Below are 13,342 nucleotides of genomic sequence, written 5' to 3' on the forward strand. Positions count from 1 at the left end.
TAACATTTTACCTGTTATTCCTATTCAAAAACTGTTTCAAACTCTGTTGTTCTATTTTTAAAACTTTCAGCCTGATTTAAGTCCTTCATTCCAGTAGCAACATGGGCATTTAGCTTAAATATTGCTTTTCATAGGTGATTTTGTTCTGTTGATTTATCTGCTCTCTTAGTCTCCACTTTACTTTAAATAACTAAAAAAAAAAAAAAAAAAAAAAAAAAAAAAAAGAGCTCTTCTGTTCTCAGAGAACAGACTTTCTTTTCCCTAGATTATCACAGCTTCTCTGGCAAACGGGTGGAGGAGGGGGAAGAAAACATTTTGAGGGAAAATAGGCCTCAAAGTTCCAGTAGGGCATTTCAAAACCTGTTTTACATCCTGTGTTTGTTTTGCAGGGAGTTTCTGCAATGGAGAAGAGGGAAGGCGATAGTCATACCATTGATCAGAATGCAGGTCAGAGCATCGTGCCGAGGAGAAATAGAGGAAACCTTAGCAACTTGGTAATGTTTCTGTAAAAGAGCAGCTCATACGTCACACAGAATATTGCAGACTTTATTTGATTTTGTCCAAACGTACTGTGTTTCCATAACACTGGCATATCATCAATGCTTCTGAAGTCTTCTCTCAATATTGACATGGAGAGATAAAAAGATAAGGAGCAACTCATTCAATTTAATCGCATTCCATGCTAAAAAAAAAAAAAAATACACAAGATTTGTTAAGAAAAAAACACATAGTAATAGTTATATGATGTTAATTGTTAGTTGCATTCTACCAGCTGAACAAAACTCTATAGAAATAATTTGTGATTTTTGAACAGGAATGTAAAGCTTATCCTGGGTAGAGTCTTTATTGTTGCCACTTTGCATTTAGTAAGTTTTGCACACCACACAAAAAAGGCCGGGAGAAATCCATTTCATCAGTATTTGCCTCTGCAACATCTGATGCACAGAAGTTCAAGCCACAACTTGCTGTTCAGTTGTGACCTCAGTCTGTGGAATACTGCATTAGGCTTTACAAACTGTCTCAAACAGGAATCTTTAGGTGAAACTGGGTTCAGAGGTGAATTTCAGTTTATGTAATTTATACTCATACCTGATTCTGCAATGCATAAAAACTACACTCTACTTCTCCTCACAGACTAGAGAACAGAAGTTACCTAGGCTATACCTTCACTGGTACATTGCAAAGATACATTTTTATGAATACATCAGCATGTATTAGCTATTCAACTATAAAATCCCAATAAAGAGCATGCCCTTGAATTTTACTGTGAGGCACTGCAAGCAAGTCAGTCAGACATGTGGAAACAGGCTAGCTTTGTCTCCATTTAGGATTTTATGGCAAGATAGCAGTGTATGTTTGTTATTTCTCTGTTAAAAGAAAGCAAAGCACGCAAAACACCTGTGTATTACTGAAGCTAAATACAAGGCTTACACCTGCTTATGCTTGCATTATTTACAAGTATTTACAAGAATTGACCCCTTAACCAGCTTCAATATAATATTTGATTCTGAAGAATAAAGACAGATCATATTGCTGAAATAAGCAGATCTCCTGTATCCTAGCAGATTTGATCATCTTGAAGGTATTTTCCAACCCTGATGATTGTATGGTTCTGTGACTGCCAACTTACAGCTTTCTACTAGTACTTGTCTTCCTCAAGCCTCACAGTGCCATGTCACTTTCTGGAGATCTGGACACCTGCAACTTTAGCCATTCTAAAGCCGAGCCGTTGCTGCATTAGTTCAGATTTAATTTGCATTTCACTGGATTATTAAAGGGGTGGCACGTTAATTTCTGAATGTTTCAAATTCTTAGCTCCCCACCCCTAGACAGCTGTCTGCTGCATCAACTGCAATGTCCTGCTGTTGGTGCACATATTTTCATTTTGTACTTATGTTGATCATATACCTTGTCCCCAAACTGTAAGTTTGGGACAATCTTTTAATACATTATCTCAATGTAAAACAGTTTATAACATTATACTAAAATTTTGTCCTAGCTTAGCTTCTTCTTAAGTCTGTGATAATTCTGCCAAGGTCTTCTGTGAGACTAGAATCAAACCATGACTATTTGGCAGTAAAAATTCAGCTTTTTAAACTGAAGTGCCTCAATTTCACAAGTTTTTATAAAAGTTAAGAGGATGCTATTACATTTAGGGAGGATGGGAATAAAAGCATTGGAATTTGAGATGGAGTTGACAGATGCACAGCTGGTCTAATATGCTGGATCCCAAATATTTCTATTTACATCCTTATTCCCCCAGTTAAGTGTCATGAAAATAGCAGTGACTGAATGAAATACTGTAGTGTCATGTCTCTGGATTCTGTTGTTGTGCATATTATTTGGGTTACATTATTAAGTCTCTAGCTGAAATTGGAAATCTTGAAATCTGGAGTGCCTACCATAAAAAGTTGTAATGATGCTTTGCAAAATGTAATCTTCCCTTGTGGTGTAGTTAACTTCCTGGAATGAAAATCTATTTTGAAATCACCATGGATGATGAATGAAGAATGAGAAATCTACAGTAAAATTGCCTTGCTCAACTACTAACTATGCTGTTTGAAATATTGTATTTTCAATCTACCTTGTCTTTAATAGTATGCATGTGTTTTGTTTTTTTGTTTTGTTTTGTTTGTATATGGTTTCAGTGCTGCACAATATAAAAGCCATGATGGCAAATAGTGTGAATGCTGGGGTTTGATCTCACTTTACATTTCCTTTCTGTCTTTTCCAGAATGTGGATATGCAAGTTACCAATCCACCAGAAGTAGCTGCACTTTTTAATTTACATCAAGCACACCATTTTGGTGAGTTTGAACACTCTTCAGAACAGCACTGCAAGCAGGAGCTGTTCCCCAAGTGGCACTTACCAATGAAGATAGCATCTGCGATCTCATTATTAACATTTATTTACACTTCTCTAAGAGATGTCATATATCCTTTTGTAACAAGAAATGAAAATGTTTTCTATAAAATTCCAATCCTTGTCATAAACAAAGTTTTACCAGTGGTTTCAATTACACTTTTAGCACTGGTATATTTACCAGGAATATTAGCGGCTGGTTTCCAGCTGTACTTTGGCACCAAGTACAAAAGGTTTCCCCAGTGGCTGGATAGATGGATGTTGTCAAGAAAACAATTTGGACTTCTCAGTTTCTTCTTCGCTACAATGCACGCCTGCTATAGCCTGTGCTATCCAATGAGAAGATCATACAGATACAAGCTGCTCAACTGGGCATTCCAGCAGGTATGATGGGCTCACAAATACCAACATTTCAGTGTTGAGAGAATCCTTGTGTTGTACATCCAAACAAATCTGGTTAGGGAGAAAGGTGTTTTTATTGCCTTTGATTTTGAAACAGCTCCTCACTGCTAAGCGATAGAGCAGGGTCTACTTGTTAAAGCGTTTTATAGGGAGTCAAGAGTCAACACAGCTGTGCCAGTGTGTATTCAGTAAGCCACTTTCTTCATCTGGGAATTCTTAGCTCTGTGTAAAATACCCATAATTATAATTGCTTCACAGGTACGTTTAAGTCTTTGGAACACTTAGTTTAATGTGGATTGATTTATTTGCATCAGTGGAATCTAACTGTCTCCAGAAACTGCTGCACACACCTTTTTAAGACATCATCTGTGTAAAGCGAATTGCCAGCAATGAAGGAGAACTGAACTAAATTACTATAATTTATATATGCCACAGACTAAACTTGTGAACACTGATGGCTACACAGTTTGGCTGGTGCACACTAACTTGTTAAAACAATTCGGTTTATTTCAGTTTATATTGCTCATGCTTCCAAATCATGAGCAATAATTGGTTTGCAAAGCTGTCTAAGGTCTTCTGTGACTAGAGAGTTTCTAGCATATGTGTATCACCTTGGGTAGTATTCCAGCATAAGGAATATTCCAATATAAGGTGTAGAGTGCAAAGGTACAGTTTTAATATCCTTAAAGTCTAATATAAGGTTTTATTGCAAGCAGAGTAGGGTGTTACTGGCTTCTTAAGAATTCTGTCATCAGTCAAACTACCTGATGAAAACTTTGAAGATCAGCCTTACTGGTAATCTGACTTAAGTGGTTTACCAGAAATTTCTGTGAGATTCCAGTTCTTAAGTGAAGGTGAAGAAATGATCATATCTGGAGCATATTACACTATGGTGATCCCTAACAGCATCAAGGAACTATTGCAAGTAGTCATAAACAGGACAAGCTTTGACATCAGTTTTTTTATTTTCATCCATATCAACCATTGTATTCAGTGCAGCTGAATGCACCGAGTCATTAACAAAAAAAAAAAAAAAAAAAGGCTATTCTGGCAGGATAACATGGCTAAGAATGCCTGCTAATCTGGATCCCTAAAATAGTGCTGTAAATATATTTCCTTGTGTTATAATCTCCTACATACAGTATTTTGCCATGAATGGAGGATTGTTTTTTTGTCTGTTTGTATTTGTCAGAGTAAGGTTTCTCCTGCTGTGAGGGCAGGCTGATAGGTCTCAGAACTAGTCGGTTCTGGGCCAAGACACTGATGCAATCTGTAAATTCTTCTCACGTAAAGCCTACCTTAGCTCTACAGATACTAGTAGAGACTTTTTCATCACAATTAAACAGCAGTTACACTTAGAGACATTCAAACAAACAAAAATACTATGTTTCTTATCTTATTTCTTAATTATTATTGTGAAAATAACTGTTTCACGTAAATGGCTAAGTGTGCCAGAAAGCCAGCTGTAGCCTGGGCTGCATGAAAAGAAGGATGACCAGCAGGGCAAGGGAGGTACTTCTCCCTCTCTGCTCCCTTGAGACCCACCTGGAGTACTGCATCCAGTTTTGGGGTCCCCAGTACAAGAATGATGTGGACTTCTTAGAGCAGAAAATAATCAGAGGGCTGGAGCCCTTCTTCTGTACAGAAAGGTTGAGAAAGTTGGAGTTTTTCAGCCTGGAGAAGAGAAGGCTCCAGGCAGACTTTATTGTGGCCTTTCCATATATAAAGGGAAAGAAAGATGGAGGAAGACTTTTTTACCAGAGTCTCTACTGACAGAACAAGGGCAATGGTTTTAAACTGAAAGGAGGTAGATTTTGATTGAATATAAGGAAGACTTTTTTTTTTTACAGTGGGGTTGGTGAAACACTAGAACAAGTTGTCCATAGAAGTCATGGATGCCTCTTCATTGGAAGTGTTCAAGGCCAGGTTGAATGGGGCTTTCAGCAACCTGATCTAGTGAAAGACATCACTACCCATGGCTGGGGATTTGGACTAGATGGTCTTTAAAGGTCCCTTCCAACCCTATGATTCTTCTGGCAGGTCAAACAAAAAAAAGAAAATGCTTGGATTGAACACGATGTTTGGAGAATGGAGATTTATGTGTCCCTAGGAATTCTGGGACTTGCTTTGCTGGCTTTATTGGCAATAACCTCAATCCCATCTGTCAATCATTCTTTGACCTGGAGAGAGTTCCACTACATTCAGGTACACATAAACATCATCATTGCATGTCATTACTCATTTTTAGGACTGTATGTTATCAGCTAACATCATTCCTAGTTAAAAATACTAAATATAGAGTCATTAATGAAACCAATGTAAAAGTTTATTCAGCACCCTTTGTTAACTGTTCTGCAAAAAATATTCATTTCATTTGTTATTTTGGGAGAAGAAAAGGTTGTCATGTTCAGGGAATAAAGTGGAAAGAAAGATAGCTCCAAGTTGACCAGCAGCAGTTGTTCCTTCAGAAACTATTCTGAGGTCAAAGACCTCTGGCTCTGAAAGCATTTCAGTTACCTTCTGGGCTTTTTATGTTCCAGGAAAGCCTTGTGTCCTGCTGAACTGGGAGTAGGTGGTACTGAACCAGATGAGAGTGTTGGCGTACAACATGGATTTCCATTACAAAATGATCATTGCCTGTTGCTCCCTTGGAGCCATTTTGGCTATTCTGTACTGCCTGAGCAATACCAAGTGGCTGGCAGGTCCAGAAGCCTCCTGCCTTCTGGAATGCAGAGGTTTTCCATATGCAGTGTCACTAGCCTCACAGCCCACTCCAAAAAGCTGTATTCTGAGAAGGGGATGTCTTAGAACAGACACATAATCAAATCCAGCCAGTCATGAGTTCTGCTATAAAGGTGCTTGTTTGTTCACCTAGTACCTGTTTTGCTCTTAGTGTCCTGTATCATGCACAGTAATAATCAGGGGTGGTTCTGCTGGCATCAGTATGATCACACTGTGTTAAGCAAGTGTTGAGCTGGGTCCCTGAACACCAAAATCTGAAAATTCAATGACCTACTGAGCACCTGTCATTTGAGAACTTGTTATGAATTTGAAAAGTAGGTATGAAACATGTATTTCTTGACAATTAGTGATTTGGGAATCTGTTCATTCTATGAAGTACATCAGTTGTAAGAAAAGTTTGTCAGCTCTACAGGGACTGTATGAACAGGTGTAGGAGGGAGTCTGCTAGTGCACAATTACTTTCATATTAAGCTATCATGGTGGAGAAATCCAGAAGAGTAATGCTAACATATTGGATTAGTTTTATAAAAAAATAGCTTTTATACTAATTATATCCTGTAGATTTACCACTTAGAAAGGCACTTTACACTGATGAGTAATTCCATTTTTGTAATAAAAGCAATATTTTTATGTACACAGGAAACAAAATTTGTAGTAACTCTTGCATAACTTTTCCTTTTCTCCTTAATCTCAAATCCTAAACCAGATTTATCATAGTACTAGATTTACTAGAGTTACTGACTTTAACTGACCTTAAAAATTCCCTTTGCAAACAGTTGATTAAACCATTTATAAGTCTGCTTTTGAACTCATAATAATTTATCACAGAAGATATGGTAATTTAGGATACAGGTGACATCTACAAACTGAGATATTGAGAACTGACACAGTTTGGGGAATCTGTGATCTGTTAGTCCACTATCATATCAATAGGAGAAAAATGTGCCTTATCTTTTCTGGTGACATAGAAAGGTAGAGCTGGATTCTTGAATTACAAGTTTTTAATTTTAATTCAAAGCTAATGTTTTCTTTTCTTTCACTTACATGCGTTGTTTGAGGCCTTTTCTTATTTCCAGTTTTCCTTAAAAGAGTAATCTTTTTACCAAGGTTTAAAAAATAAATAACTTACTGTTATCTTTCTCTTTTCAGAGCAAGATGGGATATGTAGCTCTGCTGCTATGCACAGTTCACGCACTGGTGTTTGCTTGGAATAAGTGGGTTGATGTTAACCAATTTATCTGGTACACACCTCCTTCATTTATGGTAGCAGTTTTTCTTCCTATTGTAGTCCTGCTCTGTAAATGCATACTGCTCCTCCCATGTTTCAGGAAGAGGATAAAAAAGATCAGATGTGGTTGGGAAGCCAACACACAAACCAATCAAACCAGCATGACTTCCAGGCTGTAGATCACATATGGACATTTCCTGTCTGCTGTATGTAAATATGCTCAAGTCCACAAAATGTTCACTTGTGAGTTCTGTTTTCACATTTTTCTTAGATGTTACTTGTTTACATTTCAGCTGCAAAGGTATGGGATGCTTGATGCAACTGGGACCTTTGCAGAGACAGAAATTGAAAACATTCATTTTACACTTTAATCTATTTGGTGTTCTGATATTTGATCATTTCTTTCTTCTGACTCATTGCTCTTAAAACGCCAGTACTTCATCACCTCAATCGTAATTCTTTCTTTGGCAAAAGCAATCATAAATCATCGGTCCAGATGACCACAGAAAGTAAATAAATCATTACACCACAGAATCCAGGAATGCTTTCTGCATCCCACAGACATGTTTGTTCCCTGGTTAAATCTCAGTGTTATGAAGGGAGAACAACTTGAATATTTATTATCCTGACCCCCCTTATCCCCTGCATCCTACATTTCACTCTGCGGAATGGGGACCTTAGCACAGAAGCCACACAAAAAGTGTGTTGCATTCCCACCACATATTGAATTCAGACAATCAAGCAAGCAGAATTCCAGGGAACTTTGCAAGGCAAATCTCTCCTGAGGCTTAGGCACAGTCTAAAATAAGAGATTTTAGACTCAGATCTACATTTTATACAGGACTAGGTGTGTCTGTTTATTTAGAACCATAAAACATTTTCCTTTTTTTTTTCCATGAACACATTCTTTTGTTTCTGATGCTGGAAATTTTCCATGCTTTTGACCCAAGCCTGCTGCCGCTGACATGTGCTAATCTTTATTAACACAAATTATTCCAGTGGGATAGCTCACACGTCAGGTAAATGTGTTTTACTGTTTACTCTAGGGCCAGTACAATTGTGTGACTAGAAGAAAAACATTAAAAATAGGCATTTGAACCTTGGCATTGATTTGGTGAGATTTTCATGTAAGATCACTTCTGAATATATTTGCTTTTACTAAAATTTTAGTATAAGCTGATGAAGCTTCACTTTCTTTGTGTTACATAGGTCTGTCTGAAAGTTTTAAATGAATAATTCATTTATTAGCATCTATTTTTAAATATGTTATGCAGTAGTTAATATATTCACCCAGCAGCAGAAACATTTCTGCCAGTTTCCCTGTGTGAGCTGACTAGGACATGGACTGATGGTGCCAGCTATTGCTGGGATCACCCAAATGAGAATTGTAACTGGTAATGGCTCTGGTATTAAACAAACAGGAAAACAATGGTTACATAAAAATATACGTAACACATGGTGCTAATGATTCTGCAGCTAATAATCCTGTTGTACATTTGAGGGCTTGGTGCACTGAGCATAATTAACAAATTAAATAGTTACAGAGATGCTACATTTTGTATTTTCCTGGTTATAACTCCAATTATTGCAACTTAAAAGTTGTATTTGTGTTTTGCACTTGATGTAGTACTGTGAATATAAGTGGGGACATGGTGGCCTGTGTAATATAGACTCAAGAGACATGAGTGACATTGTGTATCAAATCAGTAATGCGTGACAGACTTAAGCACTAAAACACAGAAAGCCAGTCTGGAAAGTGAACTTAAGAATTTTCTAAAATAACAGAAAACATGTGGTTGTCAATACATGAGCATTTATATTTCTGTAGAGGAAATAGATAAAATTAATTAGAAGTCATGTTAGGGATTGTCCTGGTTTTAACTCTGGCCCAGCTGAAACCAGAGCAGATAGGACTTACCAAAAGCTTACCCGGAACATTAACTGCACTTTGTTGTCAGGAGTCATAAAAACATTAATAAAGTAATTTTTTTCTAGTGGAACTGGTTAAGAAAAGTCTTATGATAAAGAAATCAAATTGTCCATTAGCTACTCAAAACATATGCTCAAATATACTACTTAGGACAAAGATGAGATTTAAAATACTCCAAGCAAGCCCAGCATGCATCCATTGAAGAGATTAATATTTGGTTTTATCAAAACATGTTAAATTTTGCTCTTCAGAATCAGCTCTGCTGCTCCCTTACTAAGAAAATCTGGAGAACTGAATTCAATCTCCAGTTTTGCTAAATTCTGGTCACATAGTTGAATTCATCATTTACAACTGGTCATAGAAGCCAGCCCTTTGCCACAGGGAAATATAAACAGCTTCAAGGTTAACAAGGTTTGTGACACAGAGAACAGAACCCTTGATAACTGAAAACTGAAAAGAGGTGAATGAAGACACTCCTTGGAATAAGCCATTCAAAGTTAGTCCTACGGCATGTGTAAAATAAAATCTCAAGTAGGAGCAATGTTTTCTGTGCAACAGCCAGCCTTTTCTTTATAAAGCACTGTTGAATGCTTAGAGCCAGAATTTGAGACCTCATATCAAGTCTCTTCCCTGCTTTGTAAGTCTTTAGTAAACTACTTCACCTTTAAGTAACTCACTTCCCAATCTGTAGTACTGGAGTAGTATTCCTCTGCAAGACATTGCAACAGCATGTTCAAGCTTTTAAGGCATTCAGATGCAATAGTGAGGGAGGAGGGTCAGGTAAGGGGTGTAAAGAGCTGCAGAAGAATATGCTATTAACAGTAGTTTATTTCTCCCTTTGTCATAGATATGATTTAGTTCAACACTAATTACAATGAATGCATATGTATCTTTTAATTTATGTTTATACAGCTATTTCAAAATTCAGTGTATTAATATGTCTGTATACTACTATAATATAGAAAAAAATGTGCCAATTTTAGGCACTTATTTGTATAACACTGATTATTTTTATAAAATTATGTATCACTAAATGCTTAATTGTATGTATACTGTGTCTGCCATTGTGTAATATCCATCCAGACCTGTATAAGGGTAAAAAGGCATGACAAAACCTAGAAGAGCTGCTGACATGAACATTTAAACAGCTTTAGTCAAGGGGGACCTTTCTCTCCATGCTAGCTGAAAATCCTGGATTTTCCAAAGGAGAGAAGACATAGATGTGAAAAACAAAATGGACATTTTCATAGAGAGATGTAATGAAAAGAAATTTGGATAGATCTTTTAACTGACAGGCCATGTATTCTAGCATTTGGAGGAGATTTTTGAGAAGGAACAGAAAGCTGAATTGGTTGTGGAATGCTTTGGAAAGAGACCTGTGATCCCTGAAAATGCTGATTAAAGACCAGGAAAAGCTCAAGAATGGTGAAGACATAGAGGAGGGGAAAGTAATACAGCCATATTCTTTCGTAAGAATCCATCACTCTAGAGTAAGGGATTTTGCAATGCCTTTACAAAGGTTACAACGTACTTCCTTAATTAAGTCGGAGATACAGAATTGAAACTGGAGAGAGAACTCTCGAACTGTTGAAGGGACTTCATGAATTTCATGACCTACCTGAGATAGCGAGATCCCAGAATACTATTCTCAAGAAGTGGTACCAATGATGAATGCCCAGGAAGCCAGAATCAGGCTGTGCTGGCTATGGTTTAATGTCAATTCCTGTTGACAGCAGCCTTTACTGTAAGCTGTAAAGGCCATACTTCTCAATTATCTCAGTTCTTCTAACAAAAGTGTGTAAAGCTGTACACAAAAGTGTGTAAAATCAGTCCATGGAGTTTGATCAAGTTAAAAAGTAATGATTCATCCAGAGCCATGTACTGGTCTAATTGACCTGACAGGAGTGTGCATATGCCAGCATGAAGGACAGGAAGAGAGATCACAGAATCACAGAACATCCTGGATTGGAAGGGACCCACAAGGATCATGGAGTCCAACCTCTGCCTCCACACAGGACCATCCAAAAAACAGACAATATGTCTGAGAACGTTGTCCAAACATTTCTTGAACTCCATCAGGCTTATTGCCATGACCACTGCCCTGGGGAGTCTGTCCCAGTGCCCAACCACTCCCTGGGTGAAGATTTTAGTTCAAAGTCGTTTAAACTGCACAGTAGTAAGTGCTTCTAAAATTCAAAGCTTAAATCCCATTCTGCTAGCAAGACTGTTTCATCACTTCGCCTGTTTGTCAGGTTCTTAGTTTTCCATGAATCAGTAGGCAAAAATGTGTTATAGAAATTATCACCAAAACCCCAAACAGACTGATCTCTACATGACTGTCAACTGTGTGGCTTCATCTGTGAAATGATGATCTCATGTCTTCCTCTCTTTTCTGCTACATCCACAGTTTCTACTATTGTCCCCTGATTCCAGGAAATTTTGTGTTAACCATTTCTGAAATTCAGTCTAACTACTTTTAAGCTGATTTTCTTAAAATGACATAAAAAGAATTGTTTAAAAGAACACAAGAAAAAATAAAGACCGATTTTTGAAAACATGCTGAATCCACCCTTGGAGAATGTAGCCTGCTGTAATCACTTTGTCTGTCAGCGACTGATCATTGTCACTGACTTTTTTTCAGTATTGCCGGGATTTCTTGATCCTATCAGCACTTTCTGTTGCCGATGGTAAAATAATTTATTTTGGTGAGAACCTCCTTAATGATATCTCATTGAATTCAGGTCAAATTTTGCATCATTGCTTGAAATTTGCAACAGATTGAAAATAATATTTAAGTGGGTGTGGTTGAGATAATTTACTAAGTATGCCTAATATGTTTTCAGAGATTCTCAAATGAAAATATAAAACCAGTCAGTGAACCAAATTATCAATTTACAAAACAGACTACAGCTACTTCCAATAAAGATGATGCAACAGAAGATAGCATTGTTTGTCATTTTTTTTGTTTCTTTCTTTCTTTTTGCATGGTTTCATCTTTGTAGCAAGAAAGTGTATTAGTGAGATAAATACGCTATGTCCTTGACTTGGTTAAAGATGTGTGGTGCCTCTGTGGCTGGTAGAATATTACTACTGCTACTACTGATGGAGATATTTGGTCCTTAAATTTCATCTGTGGGACTCACTATTAAAAAAAAAAAAGAAGTGTGGCAATTGTGGGGTCTTTTGAACTGGACAGACAATCGTAGTCATGTAGCTTTTCTATACATGCATACACTGTTTCATTGGATATACTCTACTGGAAAAAAATTTTCCATCTGAATACCTCATTATTTGAAAATCAGTAAAAAAGTTGATTTCTGGACTTGAAGAATGGCCACATAATATTTCTCCAATTTGTCCTCTGCCTTTTTGTCCAGTCCTGTCACTCATATATTGGATAGCATTTCTCTCTTGTCTGTCCACTTGTGTTTGTGCATGTATCAGGATAACTTCTGACCAGCTTATCTCATTCATTCAAAAGTATTCTAGGTGTTCTAACAGGAAATCTACGTCTGGGGGGCAAGGGAAGGAGAAAAAAAAAAAAAAAAAAAAAAAAAAAAGGAAGAAGAAAAAAAAGAGAAAAGAAAAAAAAAAAAGAAAAAAAAAAAGAAACCTGAGTGGAAAGAAAATGATCCCCTTGCAAGGCACCTCAGGCATCCCTGTAACAGATCAGAGGTCTAGCAATTCTTTGACAGGACCCATAATTAAAATAGCAACAGCTTCCTCTTGTACCTGCCTAATTTCCAATGGAGTTAGCACATTCATGATATAAACATCCTAAATTTTTTATTCCCAAATAATTAATGACAGAGAAAAGGGTATTCGGGGGCAGAGGAAAGCTGGGACTATGGAACTATGCTAGGTGTTAACATGGGATGGGAAGGGACAGGACAACTGGAGATCCCATTATGAAATTAAAAGGACGCCAAGGAAAAGAGACATTGCAAGCTCGCAGATTTTCTTATGAAAGGAAAGAGTGAAGGAGCCCAATGGATGTTAAAGGGAAAAAACAGGTCGATGGGGGAATTCAATGAATGCAGCAACATCAATATAGTAGGGAATAGAAATCCCTAGTACAGGAGATGGGTAAAATAAGGGACAAGACAAAGACAGACAGCACAGCATCTGAAGAGCCTGAAGGGAATCCATGAAACAGAGGGGATGAGAGGTTTACCCA

At 37.2% G+C, this 13,342-nt stretch overlaps 1 protein-coding gene across 1 annotated transcript; it reads left to right on the forward strand.

Annotated features, from left to right (window-relative positions):
* Nucleotides 1–401: 401 nt before the first annotated feature.
* Nucleotides 402–7,414, forward strand: STEAP1 (STEAP family member 1; the record flags this gene model as incomplete). The annotated part of the gene is made up of 4 exons (XM_084281230.1): nt 402–494; nt 2,735–3,247; nt 5,306–5,470; nt 7,157–7,414. 4 exons carry the CDS (start codon nt 402–404, stop codon nt 7,412–7,414), a joined length of 1,029 nt encoding a protein of 342 aa, XP_084137356.1.
* Between the last annotated feature and the right edge of the window lie 5,928 nt (nt 7,415–13,342).

Source organism: Netta rufina (assembly GCF_964035555.1).
Source record: "Netta rufina genome assembly, chromosome: 2".
Taxonomy (NCBI): Eukaryota; Metazoa; Chordata; class Aves; order Anseriformes; family Anatidae; genus Netta; species Netta rufina.